This window comes from Hyperolius riggenbachi, chromosome 9 (genome assembly GCF_040937935.1).
Source record: "Hyperolius riggenbachi isolate aHypRig1 chromosome 9, aHypRig1.pri, whole genome shotgun sequence".
NCBI classification, from domain to species: Eukaryota; Metazoa; Chordata; class Amphibia; order Anura; family Hyperoliidae; genus Hyperolius; species Hyperolius riggenbachi.
In genome coordinates, this window is record NC_090654.1 from 15,563,054 (window position 1) to 15,583,082 (window position 20,029).

Below are 20,029 nucleotides of genomic sequence, written 5' to 3' on the forward strand. Positions count from 1 at the left end.
TGTAAGAATGGCTGCAGTTTTTATTTTCCCAGTAAAAGTGGTTTTTGCTCCGCCCACTTTTTGTAACCTTGACACACACAGTCACTCAATGACCAAGTTTGTGAGCTTTCAGGTGCCTGGCATAAAAAAATGTGTGAATGGAAGCAGTTTATCCACCAAGGAAATCTGATTGACTGTATGTGCCCCGCCCCTTTAGTGAATTTGGACCCCAGTCACCCAATGACCGACTGTAGCAAGTTTGAAGCCTCTGCCATTAAAAGTGTAAGAATAGCAGCAGTTTAAATATTGCCCTTGAAAATCAATAGGTGAATTTTGATTGGCTGCTGTAGGCTCCACCCATTTTCTTGAATCTTAATCGCATTCACCCAGTGACCAACTGTGCCAAGTTTGAGAACCCTGCGATTAACAGTCTAAGGCTACGTACAGACATGCGATAACAATCGTTCGTGTCAAGCGACGAACGATCTTAAAGTAAAGATCGGCCGACGGTCGTTGGGGAAAAGGAGTTTAAACGTACGTTCCTGACCGGCCGATCAACGACCGATCGTTATACAGACATACGACTATGTAACGACCGTTGGTTTAAATTATCGGGCGGGATGGATCGTTCGTTAACGACTACATCTGTCGTTCGTCGGTCGTTGGAACGATCGTTTGTTATAATTTTATGAACGATCATTCGGCCGATGACGTCGGGAACGATCGTTTCAAACGACTATAGTCGCATGTCTGTACGCACCTTATAGAGACTCCGTAACAAAAATTGCATCCTGTTTTTTATCATCCTACAAGTTCCAAAAGCTATTCTAATGTGTTCTGGCTAACTGTAGCACTTTATACTATCACTGTCTCTGTAATAAATCAATGTATCTTTCCCCTGTCAGACTTGTCGGCCTGTGTCTGGAAGGCTGCCAAGTTCTTCAGTGTTGTGGTTCTGCTATGAACTCCCCTTCCAGGACCCTCTCTGCACACTGCCTGTGTGTTATTTAGATTAGGGGAGCTTCTCTCTTCTCTCTTATCTTTTACAAGCTGGATAAATCCTCCTCTGAGCTGGCTGGGCTTTCACATACTGAGGAATTACAAACAAGGGCAAAGCTGTTGTGCATGAGAGATGCAGGGGGAAAGAAACACACAAATGATCTCTTGAGATTCAAAAGGAATGCTGTATACAGCCTGCTTGTGTATGGATGTATTTTCTATGTGTGGACATGCTGTACATCAACCTACTTCCTGTTTTGGTGGCCATTTTGTTTGTTTACAAACAAACTTTTTAAAACTGTTTTTAACCACTTTTAATGCGGCGGGGAGCGGCGAAATTGTGACAGAGGGTAATAGGAGATGTCCCCTAACGCACTGGTATGTTTACTTTTGAGCGATTTTAACAATACAGATTCTCTTTAAGAATGGCTGCAGTTTAAAATGAACAGCTGAAATTTGATTGGCTGTGTTATGCTCCGCCCACTTTCCCTGGATGTGTAACCTCGGTCACCAAGTGACCAACTGTGCCAAGTGTGGGGACTCTGGCTTGATTACTGTGAGAATGGCAGCCTTTTACATTTTTTCCATTGACTTGAATGGGTGAAATCTGATTGGCTCTTTGTAGCTCCGCCCACATGTGCAGGGGGGCCGCGAGACCTGTGTACCAAGTTTCGTTCAAATCGGTCAAGCTGTTTTCGCGTGATCGCCACACACACACACACACACACAATACCCTGTATGCTGTTGTACAGCACCACGGAAGATGCGGGAGCTATATATTAATCTAGAATAATAATAGTGGTTAATAAGATGCTAATGGTTTAGAGTTGATACAAATTCTAAAATGAATTTTACACAGCTTGGGTTTGCTCGTTTACTTGTCAGTATACCAAAGAATGCTGTGTCAGATTTGGCTTCCATTTTCCCTGCACTACAATAATCCATTAAATATCGAATGAAATTCCACAAATCTTTGACCTACCAAACGAAATACAGCATGAGGTAAAAATATTAGTGAATTGTCGTAAGTTGTTTGATAATTTACAAAACTATTACCGCATGTGGGATAAAGTAAACGCTACAAAAAATGTGTTGTTTTTCTGCATGAGGTCATTTATCTCCCATTAAATTTTTACCAAACAGGTCTCAGTGAATCAAACTCAATCTCCGTAGGGGACCAAATATCAGAGATTCTCTGTAGGGGGCTACATCTCAAAAAGTTTCCATAGGTGGCAAAATCTCAAAGAATCACGGTGTAGGACCAAGTCTCAGAGACTCTTGGTAGAGGGCCAAGTCTCAAAAAACTAAGTAGAAGGCCACTTCTCAGAGAATCTTAGGCCTCTTTTCCACGAACTGTTTAAAGAAAACCTGAACTGAAAATTAAAAGTCAAAATAAACATACACAAAAGTCATACTTACCTCCTGTGTAATCTACTCCTCAATCTATTTTTCCTCTCCTGCGTCCTGTTTGTCCACTGTGATCAATGGAATTCTCCGTCCTCCATTTTGAAAATGGCTATTACCCCATAATAGCTTCCTGGTCAGCACACTGTTAAACTGTAACATCGCCCACTTGAGCCATAGGGAAACATGGACACATCAGTTCTCCTCTCAGCTGTAACTGACAGCAACTGATATATAACTGACTGCAACTGATCTATTTCAGTTCTGACAAAATGTTGTCAGAACTGGAACGGATAACTGTAAGAAGAAAATGGTTAGCTTCTGAGAGGAACTGATGGCAAGGTAACTATTTAATGTTCATTTGAAGTTACCTCATGTGTTTATTTTAAATAATTTTACTCAGTACAGGTTCTCTTTAAAGGCAGTGAAATGCCTCTCAAACTCTCACAACTGCTTGCTGCTGCCTGGCAACTGCTCGCTGCTGCCTGGCACCTGCTCGCTGCTGCCTGGCACCTGCTCCTTGCTGCCTGGCACCTGCTCCTTGCTGCCTGGCACCTGCTCCTTGCTGCCTGGCACCTGCTCCCTGCTGCCTGGCACCTGCTCCCTGCTGCCTGGCACCTGCTTGCTGAGCACACAGCTCAAAAGTTAGTGGAAAAGAGGCCTTAGTAGAGGGCCACGCCTCCGAGAATCTCTGCAGAGGGCCACGCCTCCGAGAATCTCTGCAGAGGGCCACGCCTCCGAGAATCTCTGCAGAGGGCCACGCCTCCGAGAATCTCTGCAGAGGGCCACGCCTCCGAGAATCTCTGCAGAGGGCCGAGTCTCCGAGAATCTCTGCAGAGGGCCGAGTCTCCGAGCATCTCGGCACAGGGCCGAGTCTCCGAGCATCTCGGCACAGGGCCGAGTCTCCGAGCATCTCGGCACAGGGCCGAGTCTCCGAGCATCTCGGCACAGGGCCGAGTCTCCGAGCATCTCGGCACAGGGCCGAGTCTCCGAGCATCTCGGCACAGGGCCGAGTCTCCGAGCATCTCGGCACAGGGCCGAGTCTCCGAGCATCTCGGCACAGGGCCGAGTCTCCGAGCATCTCGGCACAGGGCCGAGTCTCCGAGCATCTCGGCACAGGGCCGAGTCTCCGAGCATCTCGGCACAGGGCCGAGTCTCCGAGCATCTCGGCACAGGGCCGAGTCTCCGAGCATCTCGGCACAGGTCCGAGTCTCCGAGCATCTCGGCACAGGACCGAGTCTCCGAGCATCTCGGCACAGGACCGAGTCTCCGAGCATCTCGGCACAGGACCGAGTCTCAGAGAATCTCGGCACAGGACCTAGTCTCAGAGAATCTCCGTAGAGCAATTAATGTCAAATAATATCCAATCCAGTCCCAGAGAATCACATTAAGGGACCACATCATAAAAAAATCAACAAATCTCAGAGAATTTCCATAGAGAACCAACCAGAAAATCTCAGTAGAAGACCAAATCTCAGTAGAAGACCAAATCTCACAGAATCTCCATAGGGGACCAAATCCCTACACAATCCTATACATTAGAAATGTGGGGAGGTGAACTACAGCTTTAGAATGAGTCAGTTGCATATTAGTCAACCAGTTCAGCAGTAACGGCACCCCTGACCCCACTATGTACGATATAGCAGCAGGGCGCACACACAGCCCCACCGCCGACCCTGCAGGGGGTCACGTGACGCTCCGCTCACCTGACAGCCCGTCCCGCGGCCGCTTCAAACTCCGCGCCCGGCTCCCGTCACAGCGCGGACTGTACCACTCCCCGGAGCGGGGGGGGGGGATAGTCTCTCCAGGGCTGGCCAATGAGCTCAGCCCTCACCCAGAGCTTCAGTATCTGACTAGATGTGAAAGAAGGATCTACAAACGGGGAGAAGCGTTACTATGAGCACATCATATTTTCACAGCGAAATAGACACCCCTGCGTGGCTGGGCAGATGGTTCAGTCCGGTGCGCTCTGCTTTTATCTCCCCCTTTCCACAGTATTGAGCGAGATTAAGAGATATAAAGGGTTAATGCTGGTGATAATACTGATACATTATTGCTGTATTATAATATAACATGTACGGAGGTGAGGGGCAGTACTGGAGGGCCAGGGCGGAATCCGGGGACCCTGTCTTACAATGAGGCGAGAGCGGAACTGAAAGGGTGGTTTAATGTTTCCGGGGGAAGCTGAAGATAGGAACACCAGGGTGCAATGTGAGAGAAGCACGCTGCTGTGAGGGGAGGAAGGTGTGTATTCTGTGTACTGGGGGATCTGAGGGGGTGTAACAGTGTATGTGTGCTGGTAGAGGAGCTGATTACTGAGCTGGAGAACTCGCCTGCCCTGACCCATCATGTGTGCCCTGCACTGTGTATACTGTCTGTGTGTCTGTATGTATTCCCACACATGCTGGCCCTATACTTCCCATATAGGCTAGCACAGTGAGTAACATGACTATGTGCTCTGTAAAGTGCTGCAGAAGATGTCAGTGCTATATAAATACATAATAATAATATGCTAGGACATTAAACTATGACTACGGTAGGGATTAGATTGTGAGCCTCTATGAGGGCAATCAGGGAGGGACATGACTTTGTACTCTGTAAAGTGCTGCAGAAGATGTCAGTGCTTTGTAAATACATAATAATAATAATAATACGGTAGGACATTAGACTATGACTATGGTAGGATTAGATTGTGAGCTCCTCTGGGGACAGTCAGTGACATGACTATGTACTCTGTAAAGTGCTGCAGAACATGTCACTGCTATAATAATATGGGAGGACATACGACTATGACTATGGTAGGATTAGATTGTGAGCTCCTCTGGGGACAGTCAGTGGCATGACTATGTACTCTGTAATGTGCTTCAGAAGATGCCAGTGCTATATAAATACATAATAATAATATGGTAGGACATTAGACTATGACTATGGTAGGATTAGATTGTGAGCTCCTCTGGGGACAGTCAGTGGCATGACTATGTACTCTGTAATGTGCTTCAGAAGATGCCAGTGCTATATAAATACATAATAATAATATGGTAGGACATTAGACTATGACTATGGTAGGGATTAGAGTGTGAGCTCCTCTGAGGACAGTCAGTGACATGACTATGTACTCTGTAATGTGCTGCAGAAGATGTCAGTGCTATATAAATACATAATAATAATATGGGAGGACATTAGACTATGACTATGGTAGGATTAGATTGTGAGCTCCTCTGAGGACATTCAGTGACATGACTGTGTACTCTGTAAAGTGCTGCAGAACATGTCCGTGCTGTATAAATACATAATAATAACATGGTAGGACATTCAGGTCTGTGGAGTCAGTACAAAAATCATCTGACGCCTCCGTTTATGAAGCCACAGACTCTGATTCCAAGTACCCAAAATTAGTCTGACTCCTTAGTCTAATTCTTATCAGGACTGTGGAATTTGTACAAAAATTGTGCTGTGATTAAAGAACCGTTTCTATGAGGCTTGCGCCAAGATTTCTGCCATACACGTTTCAGGGTTTGCTCCTGTGTTTGCGGTTTTCGTTTTCTGTGTGTTGCCATCTTGCGTTTTTAATAATCAGTGAAAACCTACATCCTCAAGTCTGCAATTTTTGTGCGGACTATAGACTTATGCTATGTGGAAAATGCATGCAATTCTGCGAAGTGTGCACCCGTTGACTGGAGCAGCACGCCTGCTTGCATGTGCAGAAGCCACCGACATTGCTGGATGGGGACCCCAGGTGGCCTGCTGAGACTGGAGCTGCAGTGAGGGACACATAAGCTTTCAGGGGCTGGAGGGAGCTTCAGGTAAGTAAATATTTTGCCTGAAAGTTCCTTTAACCACTTGACAACTGAGAGGTTTTTCCCCTTTAGGACCGGAGCAATTTTCACCTGTCAGCGCTCCTTCCATTCTTTCGCCAAATCACAACGACTTGATCTATATCTTGGTTTTTTTTGCCACCAATTGGGCTTTCTTTGGGAGGTACATTATGCTAAGAATTATTTTATTTTAAACATATTTTAATTGGAATAATAAGAAAAAACATTATTTCTCTGTTTTCGGCCATTATAGTGTTAAAATAAAACGTTTTCCTATGGATAAAACCCACACATTTTATTTGCCCATTTGTCCCGATTATTGCAACTTTTAAAAATTTTCCCTAGTACAATGTATGGTGCCAATATTTTATTTGGAAATAAAGGTGCATTTTTTCAGTTTTGTGTCCATCACTATTTCTAAGCTCGCAAATTAAAAAGACAAGAATAATATACCCCCTTGAAATAATTATTAAAAAAAAGTTCAGTCCCTTATTTTTTTTTATACATAAATAGTTGCCTTATAAATGTTTGGATACTATGGGGGAGTGTAGGAGGAAAATAATTAAATTTAGATGTAAGTGTAGGTAGTTTTATTAGATAAAATGTTTTTGATGTAGTTTTACTATTTCGCCACAAGATGTCCTCATTCATTATTTCCATATAACTGCATTCCCATTCATTCATGTCACCTAACCGGTGGTAACAATAGCCATTGACTAACTTTCGCGTCCCTGGGACTTCAAATGAAGTATACTCAGAACCCAACGACGTAATAGCCTTTAAAGAAAAACATTTCTTTATTACGGCTGATACAAATCCTGCAATAAATCTGCAGTGTGTCTTTTTCCTGCTTTCATGGAAGCAGATGAAGGGTTAACGTCTTGTGTTTACATATTAGCTGTGTCTGCCAAATTTCTGTGTTGATACAGCTGAGAAATCAAATTACACTTGTGATTACTTGAGGATGAGGGGGAATTAGACTGGCTCTTCTCTCTAAAAACACACATGGGCTATCCTTCATAAAGCATTTTCCGCATGCGGAAATGCTTAAAACAGCTGACTTTACCGAACACTCAGCAAGTTCAGCATTCATAATGCCTCTTTCCGCATGAAAAACTGACACTACCGAGCAGAGTGATAAATCACCGCCTTGTGTGGTGATTATCGGAACAAATGTAACAAAATGTAAATTCATAAACAATACCGCCAGCGGTATGAGGTCGGGAAGTACCGCTCCCTCTGATGTGGCGATACCAATGTAAAGTGAATGGAGACACAGACCTCCCAGGCAGCTGCAGTAGAGCGGAACATGGAGAAATGTATCAACTTGGCAGCTTCCGTGTCTCCGCAAGCCTACCGCCAGCCTAGTTCGGGGAATCTCCGCACTGCTATCGCAACTGGATACATTTTTATGAATGCCCACCCAGAAGTCTAAAATACCGGCAGCTGTGTTTTCCCGCACTGATTCTCCTTACCGACAGCTCCTTTATGAATGATAGCCATGGTGTATTTCTCTCTTTTTTTTCCTTGTGTCCTGTGCAAGAGTTCAGGTCCACTTTAAAGGAATACTAAACTTTGAAAGTGGAAGCATTAGATTTCAATTCTGTTTCTCAGTCCCACACCTGGGACAAACATGCAGTTAGGAGAGTCATTATCGCTGATCTGTATGCTCATTTAGCATTCGGTACATAGATTATTGGTGTATCGGGGTTGGTTGCTACTCTGTGGTGCAGCGCCCGCTACAAATAACATTCATGTATTATTTCTTTCTTTTCATTTGTTAGGAACTGCTTACTGATGAGTTTGTGAATCATGGAGGGAACATTAAAGCGTTTATATGTTGGAGGAATTGGTCCGTCGGTCACGAAGGCAGAGCTCACAGAGAGATTTGGGAAGTTTGGAAAGGTTGATGATGTGGACATCATATCAAGAAAGGATGAGCAAGGTATTATAATCTGAGGCGATATGTTGTTTACATCTTTCCTTTTAAGCAACTAAAAATCAAAGCAACAAAATGGAGACATAGAGAGCCCAATATAGTGTAGTATGTACTGGTAAATGGATATGACAAGTAAATAGGTATTTATACTCACAAACGTGGGTTACTGTTCAGGTAACCACTATTTCAGCAGGTGGGGAGATTAGACCCGTCTCCACCCAGGATTAAGGTGGATCTGAGATGAACTTTTACTCATTGCATAATTGTGTTCCTTTCCTATAGTTTATAGGGCATTCCTCAAGCCAAATACTTGTTTGTTTTTGTTTTAATACTCTAATTCCCTATAAACTAAATAAGCCCCACCCACAGCTTTCAGAGAGCCTTGGCAGTAGCAAGGGCTCATGGGAGCTCATTCTGGGCAGGAGGAGGAGGAGGTGTTACTAGCCAGAGATTTCAGAGGCAGATGGGAGGAGGGAGGAGGAGGGGGGATTAGTTTTTTTTCAGTCTGAGTGCTAATGGTGCAGATAAGCTTGCCTCAGTGTAATGTTTACAAACAACATGGCTGCTGTCATTGTATCACAGGAAGAAATAATCATATTCTATTAAAGCAGTATGCAGACAGATTTGCTGTTTAAACCATCTAAACTGTATATAAGATTTATAGACAAGTTACTTGTTATAGTTAGTTTTTCATCTCTGGTCCGCTTTAAGAAGTCGCTCTCTGTAGACAGGAAGTAAGGGGCAACACCCCTCCACCAAGGGTGGACTCAGGAACTATGTAAGCAGACAGGCGCCAGAAGAATAGAATATGCTAAAAATGTTAAAATGAGAGGAGGCAGCGGTGGACTTACATCCTCCAAGCAGACACACACGAATGTTGTGTAAATTCAAACAACAAAAGAGGCGCTGAGCTTTGCACCAGACCTGTTTGAGTTTTATGCTCCTTTTCTATTGCCTGATGAAGCAGGAGAGGCCCGGGAAATGCGTTGCACTTTCTGGAGTATACACATACATTTTTTGTTGTTTGAATTTACACAACATTCATATGTGTCTACTTAGAGGAGGTAAGTCCACCGCTGCCTCCTCTCATTTTAACATTGTTAGCATATTTGATTCTTCTGGCACTTCTGTCTGCTTACATACGGTAGTAAAATCAAAGTAAAGTTCATATATCCATATGTAGAGCATGTGACTTCATCCACGTATCCACTGGATCCACTAACCTGTGCCACAGACTCAAGGTGGCCTCTAATGCTGCGAATACACGGCTCAATTTTGCCGCTCGATTCCACAGGCGATTTTCTCATCTTCCGCTCGTTTTTATTATCTTTTTCCATTCACTGCTATCCGGAATAGAGTGCGAAACAATCGTGCGGGAGATTGGACATGTCAGAAATTATCTATCGAGCCATCTTAATGGCTCAAAATCGAGCCATGTATGCCCAGCATAATGGACCAGATGCAGTCAGTCGTAAACAATCTAACGAGACGTGAACAGGCACCCAATCCGATTAATGGAATTGGTCCAAAAAAATGATCGATTCCATTGATCGTGGCTTGATAGTGTACTGGTCAAAGTGAACTCGAGGTGAAAATAAACAGATGAGATAAACAATTAAATGTATCCTCCTACTCCTAAAAATTACTCTTTTAACTACTCTACGACCGCTCCAAGCCAATGGGCGTGGCCGCGGTGGTAGCCCCAGAACTGCCTAACGCCAGTTGTCATCAGGTCCTGGAGCCGGCTACTGAAGGAGATCACGCGCAGGGTGCGTGCGCATCTCCTTCTTGGGGGGGGGGGGGGGCGGAGCGGCTATTGCCGCTCGGAAGACTGTTAAACGGCGTGATCGCCATCTATTTACACAGTACAGTGCTACGATCAGCAGCAGCGCTGTACTGGGGACAGCCGTGTGACACGGTCGCCCCCCCCTGGGGGACAAGAGAGCGATCGGCTCTCATAGGCAGAAGCCTATGACAGCCGATCGCGTGATTGGCCGGCTGGGGGGAGGGAGGGGATTTCTAAAAAACAAAAACACGAACATAAATATTTATTTATTATTTATTTATGAAAAAATAAACACAAGTGGGGCGTTCAGACCCCACCAACAGAGAGGTCTGTTGGTGGGGAGAAAAGGGGGGGGAATCACTTGTGTGCTGTGTTGTGCGGACCTGCAGCTTGGCCTTAAAGCTGCATTGGCCAATTATGACAAAAACAGCCTGGTCTTTAGGGGGGGTTTACCACTGTGGTCCTTTAGGGGGGGTTTACCACTGTGGTCTACAAAGTGCTCAGAGTGAAAATACATGAACTATTGACCTTGTTCTACCTCTCCCCTGTCCTCTACTGCAGGCAAATAGCTCAGCAGGGCTGCCAGGCAACTGGTATTACTTTAAAAGGAAATCAATATGGCAGCCTCCATATACCTCTCACTACAGTTTTCCTTTCAAGCCCTACTCCATAGAGCCAAATTAATCCATGCCATGCACTGGTGAGGATCAACCAATCTGAAACAGTCTGTATGCATGTTGGATTATTATAGCTCTGTACAAATTAACAAAAACAAAAGTTTGCTTTCCTAAAACGGAAAGAATTTGCGATAATTCAGGTTGGAGTGAGCTTGAGATGTCTGGAATGCAATGATGTGTCAGCTTGTTAATTTGTACAGAGCCAGAATAATGCAACATGCATACAGACTGTTTCGGATTGTTTGATCCTCATCAGTGCATGGCATGGATTAATTTGGCTCTATGGAGTAGGGCTTGTGAATCCGAGAGGCACAGACTAACCAGCAAGCTCATGGTGACCCAGAACTCATTGGAGTGTGTAAGGGACTACAATGGTCCTAAAAGCCCCCTTACTAAGATGTTAAGAAAAACAAAAGTTTGCTTTCCTAAAACGGAAAGAATTTGCGATAATTCAGGTTGGAGTGAGCTTGAGATGTCTCCCAGGGCAACACTGCTGAATATATGCAAAGTAACCATTGTACCCTTAGAAGCTAAACACACCTCCAGAACCGCTGGAATGCAATGATGTCAGCTTGTTAATTTGTACAGAGCCAGAATAATCCAACATGCATACAGACTGTTTCGGATTGTTTGATCCTCATCAGTGCATGGCATGGATTAATTTGGCTCTATGGAGGTTAGTCTGTGCCTCTCGGATTCACAAGCCCTACTCCATAGAGCCAAATTAATCCATGCCATGCACTGATGAGGATCAAACAATCCGAAACAGTCTGTATGCATGTTGGATTATCCTGGCTCTGTACAAATTAACAAGCTGACACATCATTGCATTCCAGCGGTTCTGGAGGTGTGTTTAGCTTCTAAGGGTAACAATGGTAAATTTGCATATATTCAGCAGTGATGCACTGGGAGACATCTCAAGCTCACTCCAACCTGAATTATCACCATCATTGATCTCACCAAAGTGTTACAGTGCCACCCGGAGGTCGGAGGTAAAATTGCATTGCTGGAGCCCAGGGAGGTGAATGAGTGCTGGGCTGCTGCTGGCTTCCTGGCAGCAAGTTTCCTGATTTTAGCGTCTGAAATGTTCAGAAAAGACCCTAAAATCTGGAAATAATCATGGTTAATATGGTTTGAACCGTACATACACGTTTATCTCATATCACATATTGCCTCGGGTACACTTTAAGGGCTCTGACATAGGAGACTTAGGTTCAAATCTTGGCACTTCCTGTCCTGTAAGCCAGCACCTATTCAGTGAGGAGACCTTGGGCAAGAATCCCTAATACTGCTTCTGCCTATAGCAGTGTTTCTCAAACCTATCCTCATGACTCCCCAACGGTGCATGTTTTGCAGGCAGTCTCACCTATGCCCAGGTTGGGGTAATTAGTGTCTCAGCTTGGTGGCTTCTATGTAACGGAGACACTAATTACCCCACCTGAGCGTAGTTGAGGTTGCCTGCAAACCATGCACCTTTGGGGAGTCACGAGGACAGGTTTGAGAAACACTGGCCTATAGAGCGCCCCCTAGTGGTTGCAGCTCTGGCGCTTGTGGTCTGCCTGGAGAAAAGTGTGATTTAAACGTTCTGTGTCTTGTCATTGATCGTACTGGGTACGTGTTCCCTCCCTGTTAGTGGACCCGATTCATCGTTTCTGACCACCAGCATTTATCGGATCGGCCAGTCAATCGTTCGGGAGATTGGAATGGTGAGAAAATACATTATCAAATCCCTACCCCCACCCCCCTTTTTTTTCTTCAAATTTTTTTCTCCCATAGGATAGCATTCGATGCCAATTTACATACCGTACGGCATCTTTAAAACGCATAAAATTGCAATGGAAAACGCATCCCATAGACTAACATTACATGCGATTTCACATGCATTTAAAGGTATGCGGTTCTGCTTAAAGTGGCCCCAAATTAAAAATACAAGGTTTCAGGTTTCTAAATTATAATAATAAATAGCAGCCTTTTTTCAGCTGCATGATGACAAATATACAATATTTTACATTTATTGGAGGAACCCCTCCCTTCCTTTCAAATTGCCGGGACAGAATCTGGCAAACTGGTGGAGTGGTGTCCAGCAATGGAGGAATTGCTAATGGCTGCCCCCAGTATAACCCTAGCTATGGAAAGAGAAGGGTGAAAAGCATGCACTGAAATGCTCATAGGCTTGGAGGAGTGTTTATCTTTGTATGTGTCAGAGTGGTGCAACTAAATATTAAGAATTAAAAAAATGTTTGGTTTGGGTCCGCTTTAAGTGTGCTCCCTGCCTTAAAGGGAACCCGAAGTGAAAGACCTATTGCAGGTGACTTTTTTTTTCCTTGCAGTCGCACTGTGCACTTAACAGATCGCAGTAGATAAACTCAATCGCATTGCGAATTAGTGGAAATGAGCCCTAAATTAATCTGTAGAGCAGGGCAGTGGCATCTGGACAAAGTTTTACAAACGAAAAATGTCACACCACTTCCTTTTTTTTATCCTCATTACTTCTATCATGTATAACACTGTGTTATTTGATCTTTTTAGGAAACCCCATCAAGACATTTGCGTACATCAACATCAACGTGTCTGATGCAGAGCTGAAAAAATGTAAGTCCATAAACCTTCAGGCTGTGCAGAGCATTAAAGTACAACTAAAGTGAGAAGTATATGGAGGGTGCCATATTTATCAATACCAGTTACCTGGCAGCCCTGCTGATCTCTTTGGCTGCAGTAGTGTCTGGATTACACCAGAAATAAGCATGCAACTAATCTGGTCAGATCTGACAATAATGTCAGAAACACCTGATCTGCTGCATGCTTGTTCAGGGGCTGTGAATAAAAGAATTAGAGGTAGATGATCAGCAGGACTGCCAGGCAACTGGTATTGCTCAAAGAGGAGCTGTTAGGTATAAGGTCTCAGAGAAAAAAAACACATATATCAGTAGCTAAAGATTTGCTGTCCTTACATTACATATGCATTTCACTGTCCACGTTTGTACTTCACAGAATTTTTATGTAGTATTTGCAGAGAATGATGCTCCTGACAGCTCATGGCAGGTTCCATGTTTGTCTGTCTCCTATGAAGCAAATTGTGATGTCATATCCTCCCTGCTTCCTGATTATTCAACTCACAAAAAAGATGGTTCATGATCCGGACAACATTACTGTGCAGTGAATATTAATTAGCCATGTGGCTAGGAACAATAAGGACTCTAACGGAACATGTGCCCTGTGCACAGCACAATGATTTTTCAGTAAAAAAAAACTGCTGTAACATGAGCCTGTAACTTCTCACTGTGAAAGCAGCCTTAGGGCGGTATAGGGAAATGAAGGGGGAGGACCAAGGGAGTGGGGAGAAGGAGCAGCCCCAGAATGCTTTGCAGTATCTGTTATGTGTCCTGTCTGCCTCTTTAAGAGCTTGGGAATATAGAGCCTTGCTGTTCAGCAGGGGCATAGCAATAGGGGTTGCAGAGGTTGCGACCGCATCGGGGCCCTTGGGCAAGAGGGGCCCCGAAGGACCCTCTCTCAACTACAGTATTCGCTCTCTATTGGTCCTGTGCTCATAATAATCACTTCTATAGATACTTTGCATAGTAGTAATCATTAACAAGCTGTTCCCCATCCCATTCTTGCACTTCTGACACTGTAGTTGTTATTGGTAGGTTTTGGAGCACCATATCAATTGTTATGTATAGAGTGCTTGGGGGGCCCCATTGTAAAACTTGCATCGGGGCCCACAGCTCCTTAGCTACGCCACTGCTGTTCAGCAAGCATCAAAGTAAGAGAGATTTTTAACTTCAGTATTCAGGTTTAAATTAGCTTTTGCAGCCTGACAGTTACTCTTTAAAAGGAAATGTACATTAAGTGAAATACATACATCTCATTTTGATTGGCCAATTTTACCACTCCAATTTAGTATGAGGACCAACAGATTTTGTAATACGTATGTGTGGTAGAATTGGCTAGTGATTGGCCAATCAAAAGTGTGTACCAGGCTTAAAGAGGAACTCCAGTGAAAATAATGTAGTAAAAAAAGTGCTTCATTTTTTACCATAATTATGTATAAATGATTTAGTCAGTGTTTGCTCATTGTAAAATCTTTCCTCTTCCAGATTCACATTCTGACATTTATTACATGGTGACATTGTTACTGTGGGCAAGTTATTTAGCTGTTTCTAGCTGCTCTGTCTGTTAGACAGCTAATAACAGCTATTTCCTGTCTGTGAACATTGTTACATTGTGGCAGTTTGCCAGCAGTACCGCGGTATTCAGAGCCTCTTGTGGGAGGGGTTTCAGCACAAAATCAGTCACACAGCGCCCCCTGATGGTCTGTTTGTGAAAATCATTGTCTTTCTCATGTAAAATGGGGTATCAGCTACTGATTGGGAAAAAGTTCAATTCTTGGTTGGAGTTTCTCTTTAAGTTTAACCACCTCGGTTTTTAATAAGATTTTAAATTTACATGAATCAGCAAAGTTCATTATTTTATGCATTACATTTTTGTACTTTTTGTAGTATATGTATCAAGAGTACTTAAATGCTTCCAGGAATTGTGTGCTTTTTCTGACCACACCCACCACCTTGCACCTTTAAAGGGAATCCGAGGCGAGAGGGATATGGAGGCTGCCATATTTATTTCCTTTTAAATAATACCAGTTGCCTGGCAGTCCTGCTGATCTTTAGGGTCTGAATGAAACTTGAAACAAGCATGCAGCTAACTCAGTCACACTTCAGTCGGAGCACCTGATCTGCTGCATGCTTGTTCAGGGTCTATGGCTAAATGTATTAGAGGCAAAGGATCAACAGGCTGCCAGGCAACGTGCATTGTTTAAGGCTGGTTTTGCACTCGTACATTGTGGAAGAAACCAGCCAAAATATGACTCTGCGCCATTGTGTGGTGACAGGGTCATATGCATAAATAGCAAATAGGAAATACCAAACTGGGATTCCTGTCGGTCCGCGCATGCGTGCTGCGTTGCACTGAGCTCCCGACGTTTACACTTATTGCGTCGCACATTGACTAGCATTGCTGCATAATCCGTCTGGTAGGCACGGATCATGGGGCAATGTGCTACAGACTTTGCGGCAGTTTGGATACATCTGGCGCACCTCGTCACACCACGTTAAGTTAGCAAGACTCCGCAGACTTGTATTGCCCTCATGGAGGGAATGCGGCGGGGAAGCCTAATGCAGGGCGACACAGACCACAAGTATAAGAGGGGCTTAAAAGGAAACGAAAATGACAGCTTCTTTATCCCTCCAACTTCAGGTGTCCTTTAAAGAGAACCCGAGGTGGGTTTGAAGAATGCTTTCAGGACACAGAGGCTGGTTCTGCATACTATCACCAGCCTCTGTGTCTGTACTGTCGTCCCCCCCCCCCCCCCCCTGCAACCCCCCCACCCAAAAAAAACCCGCCGTGCTAGCGACATGCAGCTTGTCGTTAGCAGGCTGTCCCTGCTGAAGGGCCTGCAGGCGGAGAGCGGTGATATAGAGGAGGCGGGGGAGTGGCTGTAAATGGCAGCCTGGATGTAAACAGCCTGCTAGCGCCATGCTGCATGTTGCTAGTACGGCGGGGGGGGGGGGGGGGGGGGACAGAGCACAAGTGGGGCCTGAGGGGGAGCAGTATAGTAACAGGCTTGTGATAGTATGCACAACCAGCCTCTGTGTTCTAAATAGCATTCTTAATACCCACCTCGGGTTCTCTTTAAGAGAAAACTAGGCTTTCAGTAATATGAGAAGAATCTCAGCACGCAGATAACTTTACTTGTCACCTCCCTCGTTGTGCCACTTTACAGATGATGGATGATGGTGAACACCAGAGCCAGGTCATAAGAATACGATGTACACGTCATACGGCCTCGATGGCCAGGTAGATTGTAGTCACTGCGTTGCTGATGCCCAGTCTGTGGGAAAGGTCACATGATCTCTAGCGACTATCATCCATCAAGAATAAAACTTGTCATCTGGAATCACAGCATTGCATTTGTTTTCTAGGCATGTCTCTTCTAAACAAGACAAAATGGAAAGGTGGACAGATCCAAATTGAAATGGCCAAGGAAAGCTTCTTAGATAGGTAAGCAAAGACGCTTCTAATCTGCGCGGGTTTGCTTTAGTTTTTAGTTTGGTAGGCAGGTGGGGTTTTTTTTATATAAAGTAAGTCTGCAGCATCTTGCTGCCGATGAGCACAGCTGTCTAGTTACCCATCAGAAAACCCTCGGCCCTTGTGACATGGTTTATAAATAATGATTATCTTCAGTAAACTGGCTTAGTTCACACTGCAAAACTTTTGCCATGTGCTTTCTTCCCGAATGATTTCTGAAGCTAGGTTCACAATGGCCGGTTACATAAAGCACGTTATAAGTGAACCTCAATGGAGACTGAATATACACTTAGGCAGCTGAGAGATCCAGAGGCACTTTCTCTTCCTGTGAAGCATGAGGTCACGAGTTAATCTCCAGGGTCAGAGAAAAGAAAAAATAGTAATGCAACACAACTGAGCACTGTGAACTAGCCCTGAAAGAATGTGTGGTGTATTTCCCCTGTAAAAGTCTGTCATCACCCTGATCTACATTCTGAAATTTATCACAGGCGGCAACATCGTTGGTGCTGTCAGGTGATCTCTGCAGAATTTTTGTTTACTGAGAGTTCCAAAGCCAGTACAATACAATAACATTTGTAAAGCGCTTTTCTCCCATAGGACTCAAAGCGCATAGTTGTGTCTCAGATTAATACAGGGTTGCAGGCTGGGTTGTGTTACAGAGGAGATATTCAGATGTTCATGAATGCCAGACTGAAGAGGTAGGTTTTCAGTTTAGACTTAAATGCTTCCAGGGATGGAGCTGTCCTGATTGGGTGTGGCAGGGAGTTCCAAAGTGTAGGGGCAGCATGACAAAAGGCTCTGTCTCCAAAGGTTTTGAGGTGGACTCTGGGGGTGACCAAGGTGTTACGTCCTTTTGATCTAAGATTGTGGGGGGAGTGATGTAGTTGCAACAAGTCCTTCAGGTATCCAGGGCCCAGATTGTGCAAGGATTTGAATGTCAGTAAGCCAATCTTAAACAGAATTCTCCATTTTATCGGTAGCCAGTGGAGTGAGCTCAGGGTTGGTGTTATGTGGTAATGGCGGGGTTGGCTCGTTACCAGCCTTGCGGCGGCATTCTGTACTAATTGCAGGCGGCGTAAGTCTTTCTTATGCAGGCCTGTGTAGAGGACGTTGCAGTAGTCTAACCTTGATGTGACGAAGGCATGAACTAGGGTTGGAAGATCCTCTGAAGGAATTAGGTGTTTAATCCTTGCAATATTCCTTAGATGAAAGAAGGAATGTTTCACAACAGCAGAGATTTGATTCCTGACGCTTAATTTCCCATCAATCTGTACTCCCAGGCAGTAGAAATAATACCTGGTCTAAGTGTTTAGGGGAGGAGGATTCTGCCTAGCTAAACAGCTAAGGCTGTGACATCACTGGGAGGGTGGGGTTTACATACAATATACAGCAATATATAGATATAGGACGTTTTTCTGATTCTGAAACTAGGATATTTTACCATAAAAGTTGGTATCCTGAATAATCTATTACATGTCACTACAGGGCCTCTTTACTGCATTTTTCTATATGTCACTACAGGGCCTCTTTACTGCATTCTACTATATTTTACTACAGGGCCTCTTTACTGCATTCTACTATGTCACTACAGGGCCTCTTTACTGCATTCTGCTATATGTCACTACAGGGCCTCTTTACTGCATTCTACTATATGTCACTACAGGGCCTCTTTACTGCATTCTGCTATAGGTCACTACAGGGTCTCTTTACTGCATTCTGCTATATGTCACTACAGGGCCTCTTTTTACTGCATTCTACTATATGTCACTACAGGGCCTCTTTACTGCATTCTGCTATAGGTCACTACAGGGCCTCTTTACTGCATTCTGCTATATGTCACTACAGGGCCTCTTTACTGCATTCTGCTATATGTCACTACAGTGCTGCTTCTGTAAGTGATCATTTTTGTTATTGGTTACTGGATATATATGTTGTTACTTTTTCCACTTTATTGGATAATGGACACTGAATTGCGTATGTGTGCTTCGGCTCTTGCAGGCTGTCACAAGAGCGGCAGAAAGCCAAAGAGAAAGAGGAAGCCAAATCCCGGAGGAGGTCGCAGACTGACTTGGTGCAATCCCTGGAGAAGGCCGGAGTTACTGATTTTCAGATGAAGTCCGCTGTTCCGGGCACTGAAGTGCCAAATCACAAGGCAGGTCTCGTCTAGTCTACAGAATACAGAAACCACAGAAGAGCGCTGGCACTGCAGCTTCACAGCATAGAAGAATGGAGGAGGAGGGGGGGCTGGCAGCATAGAAGTTACAATCCTGCAAGCACTGCCAGCGTGCTCAGAGCCGTGTTGCGTAGAGAAGTGTAGTAGTGACAAAAGGAGGGCTGCTCGGCGCTGCTTGCTATGAGCTTTGTTTTACCAATAACATGAAATGTGACAGACTGCAGGTTACAGATAACACATACCATATGGAAGCAGGATGTGGCAGGTGGGTGCAATAGGAAGAGGAGGGCCTTATGTCCGTTTTGCGCCAATGTGCTTCTACAGAGGCTCAATGTAGCTACATGGGGAAAAAAGTAGTTAACCGTGTATTTTACTTGGTAACAAATCTCATGTGTGTTCCAATGAATTCTATATTTCCTGCTAAAAAAAATGTTTACAAAAGATATGAACAGAGTTGAATTTTATTGCTGTTTTTTCTCTTTGATGTTTTTTAGAATTGGGTGGTGAGCAAGTTTGGAAGAGTCTTGCCTGTTCTACATCTAAATGGAAGCAAGCAAAGCAAGATATCCTTTTATTGCTGACCCCGCTGGTTTATACCTTTTTAAGAGTTTACTGAGAAAACTATTTGGCAAAGCTGTGGAGTCTGTACAAAATTCATCCATCTTCCAACTTTATGAAACCACCGAGTCCAGGTACCCAAAAATTCATCCGACTCCTCAACTCCACAGTTCTACCAGGGCTATGGAATCACTACAAAAATCATCCGACTCCTCAGAATCAGGGGTCAGGAACCTTTGGCTGAGAGAGCCATAAATGCCATATATTTTAAAATGTATTTTCCTGAGATTCATACAACATGTTTCAAACTGGCACAGCAAGCAGAGGGATCACATCCCTGTTGCCATGGTGATGTGTATACAGTTGATCCGGTGGGCAGTGGAAGTGTCAGACATGTCTTCAGCTTCTCTTGGGTTTCAGCACCATCAGCAATGTCCACGAGAGCCAGAGAGGAGAAATACTGACTAACAGCTTGTACAATTAGCTAGCTGACTTGGGGGTTGATTCACTTTGTTGGTGGAGATCCTTGCACTTTGGCCCAATAGGCTGCCTGTAAAGTGACAAGCAGCCTATTGGGCTAATCAAAGTGCGGGGATCTTGTCCTACAAAGTCACT

At 44.3% G+C, this 20,029-nt stretch overlaps 2 protein-coding genes across 6 annotated transcripts in view; one reads left to right on the plus strand and one right to left on the minus strand.

The window, feature by feature from the left end:
* Nucleotides 1-4,158, minus strand: part of CENPP (centromere protein P) — a 413,763-nt gene extending 409,605 nt beyond the window's left edge. The window contains exon 1 of one of the 5 annotated variants that reach the window (XR_011023817.1): nt 4,089-4,157. The gene's annotated coding sequence lies outside the window, so the exon portion shown is untranslated. Of the gene's footprint in view, nt 1-2,397; nt 2,483-3,829; nt 3,933-4,088 lie in introns of those variants that run through there. The other 4 variants (XM_068252004.1, XM_068252005.1, XM_068252006.1 and 1 more) reach the window with 4 other exon arrangements.
* A 349-nt stretch (nt 4,159-4,507) lies between these two features.
* Nucleotides 4,508-20,029, plus strand: part of NOL8 (nucleolar protein 8) — a 45,607-nt gene continuing 30,085 nt past the window's right edge. The window contains exons 1-6 of the mRNA XM_068251993.1: nt 4,508-4,626; nt 7,982-8,142; nt 13,129-13,191; nt 16,578-16,656; nt 18,682-18,835; nt 19,351-19,419. Of these exons, the coding sequence (XP_068108094.1) occupies nt 8,010-8,142; nt 13,129-13,191; nt 16,578-16,656; nt 18,682-18,835; nt 19,351-19,419 (498 nt within the window). The 5' untranslated portion in view covers nt 4,508-4,626; nt 7,982-8,009. The remainder of the gene's footprint in view (nt 4,627-7,981; nt 8,143-13,128; nt 13,192-16,577; nt 16,657-18,681; nt 18,836-19,350; nt 19,420-20,029) is intronic.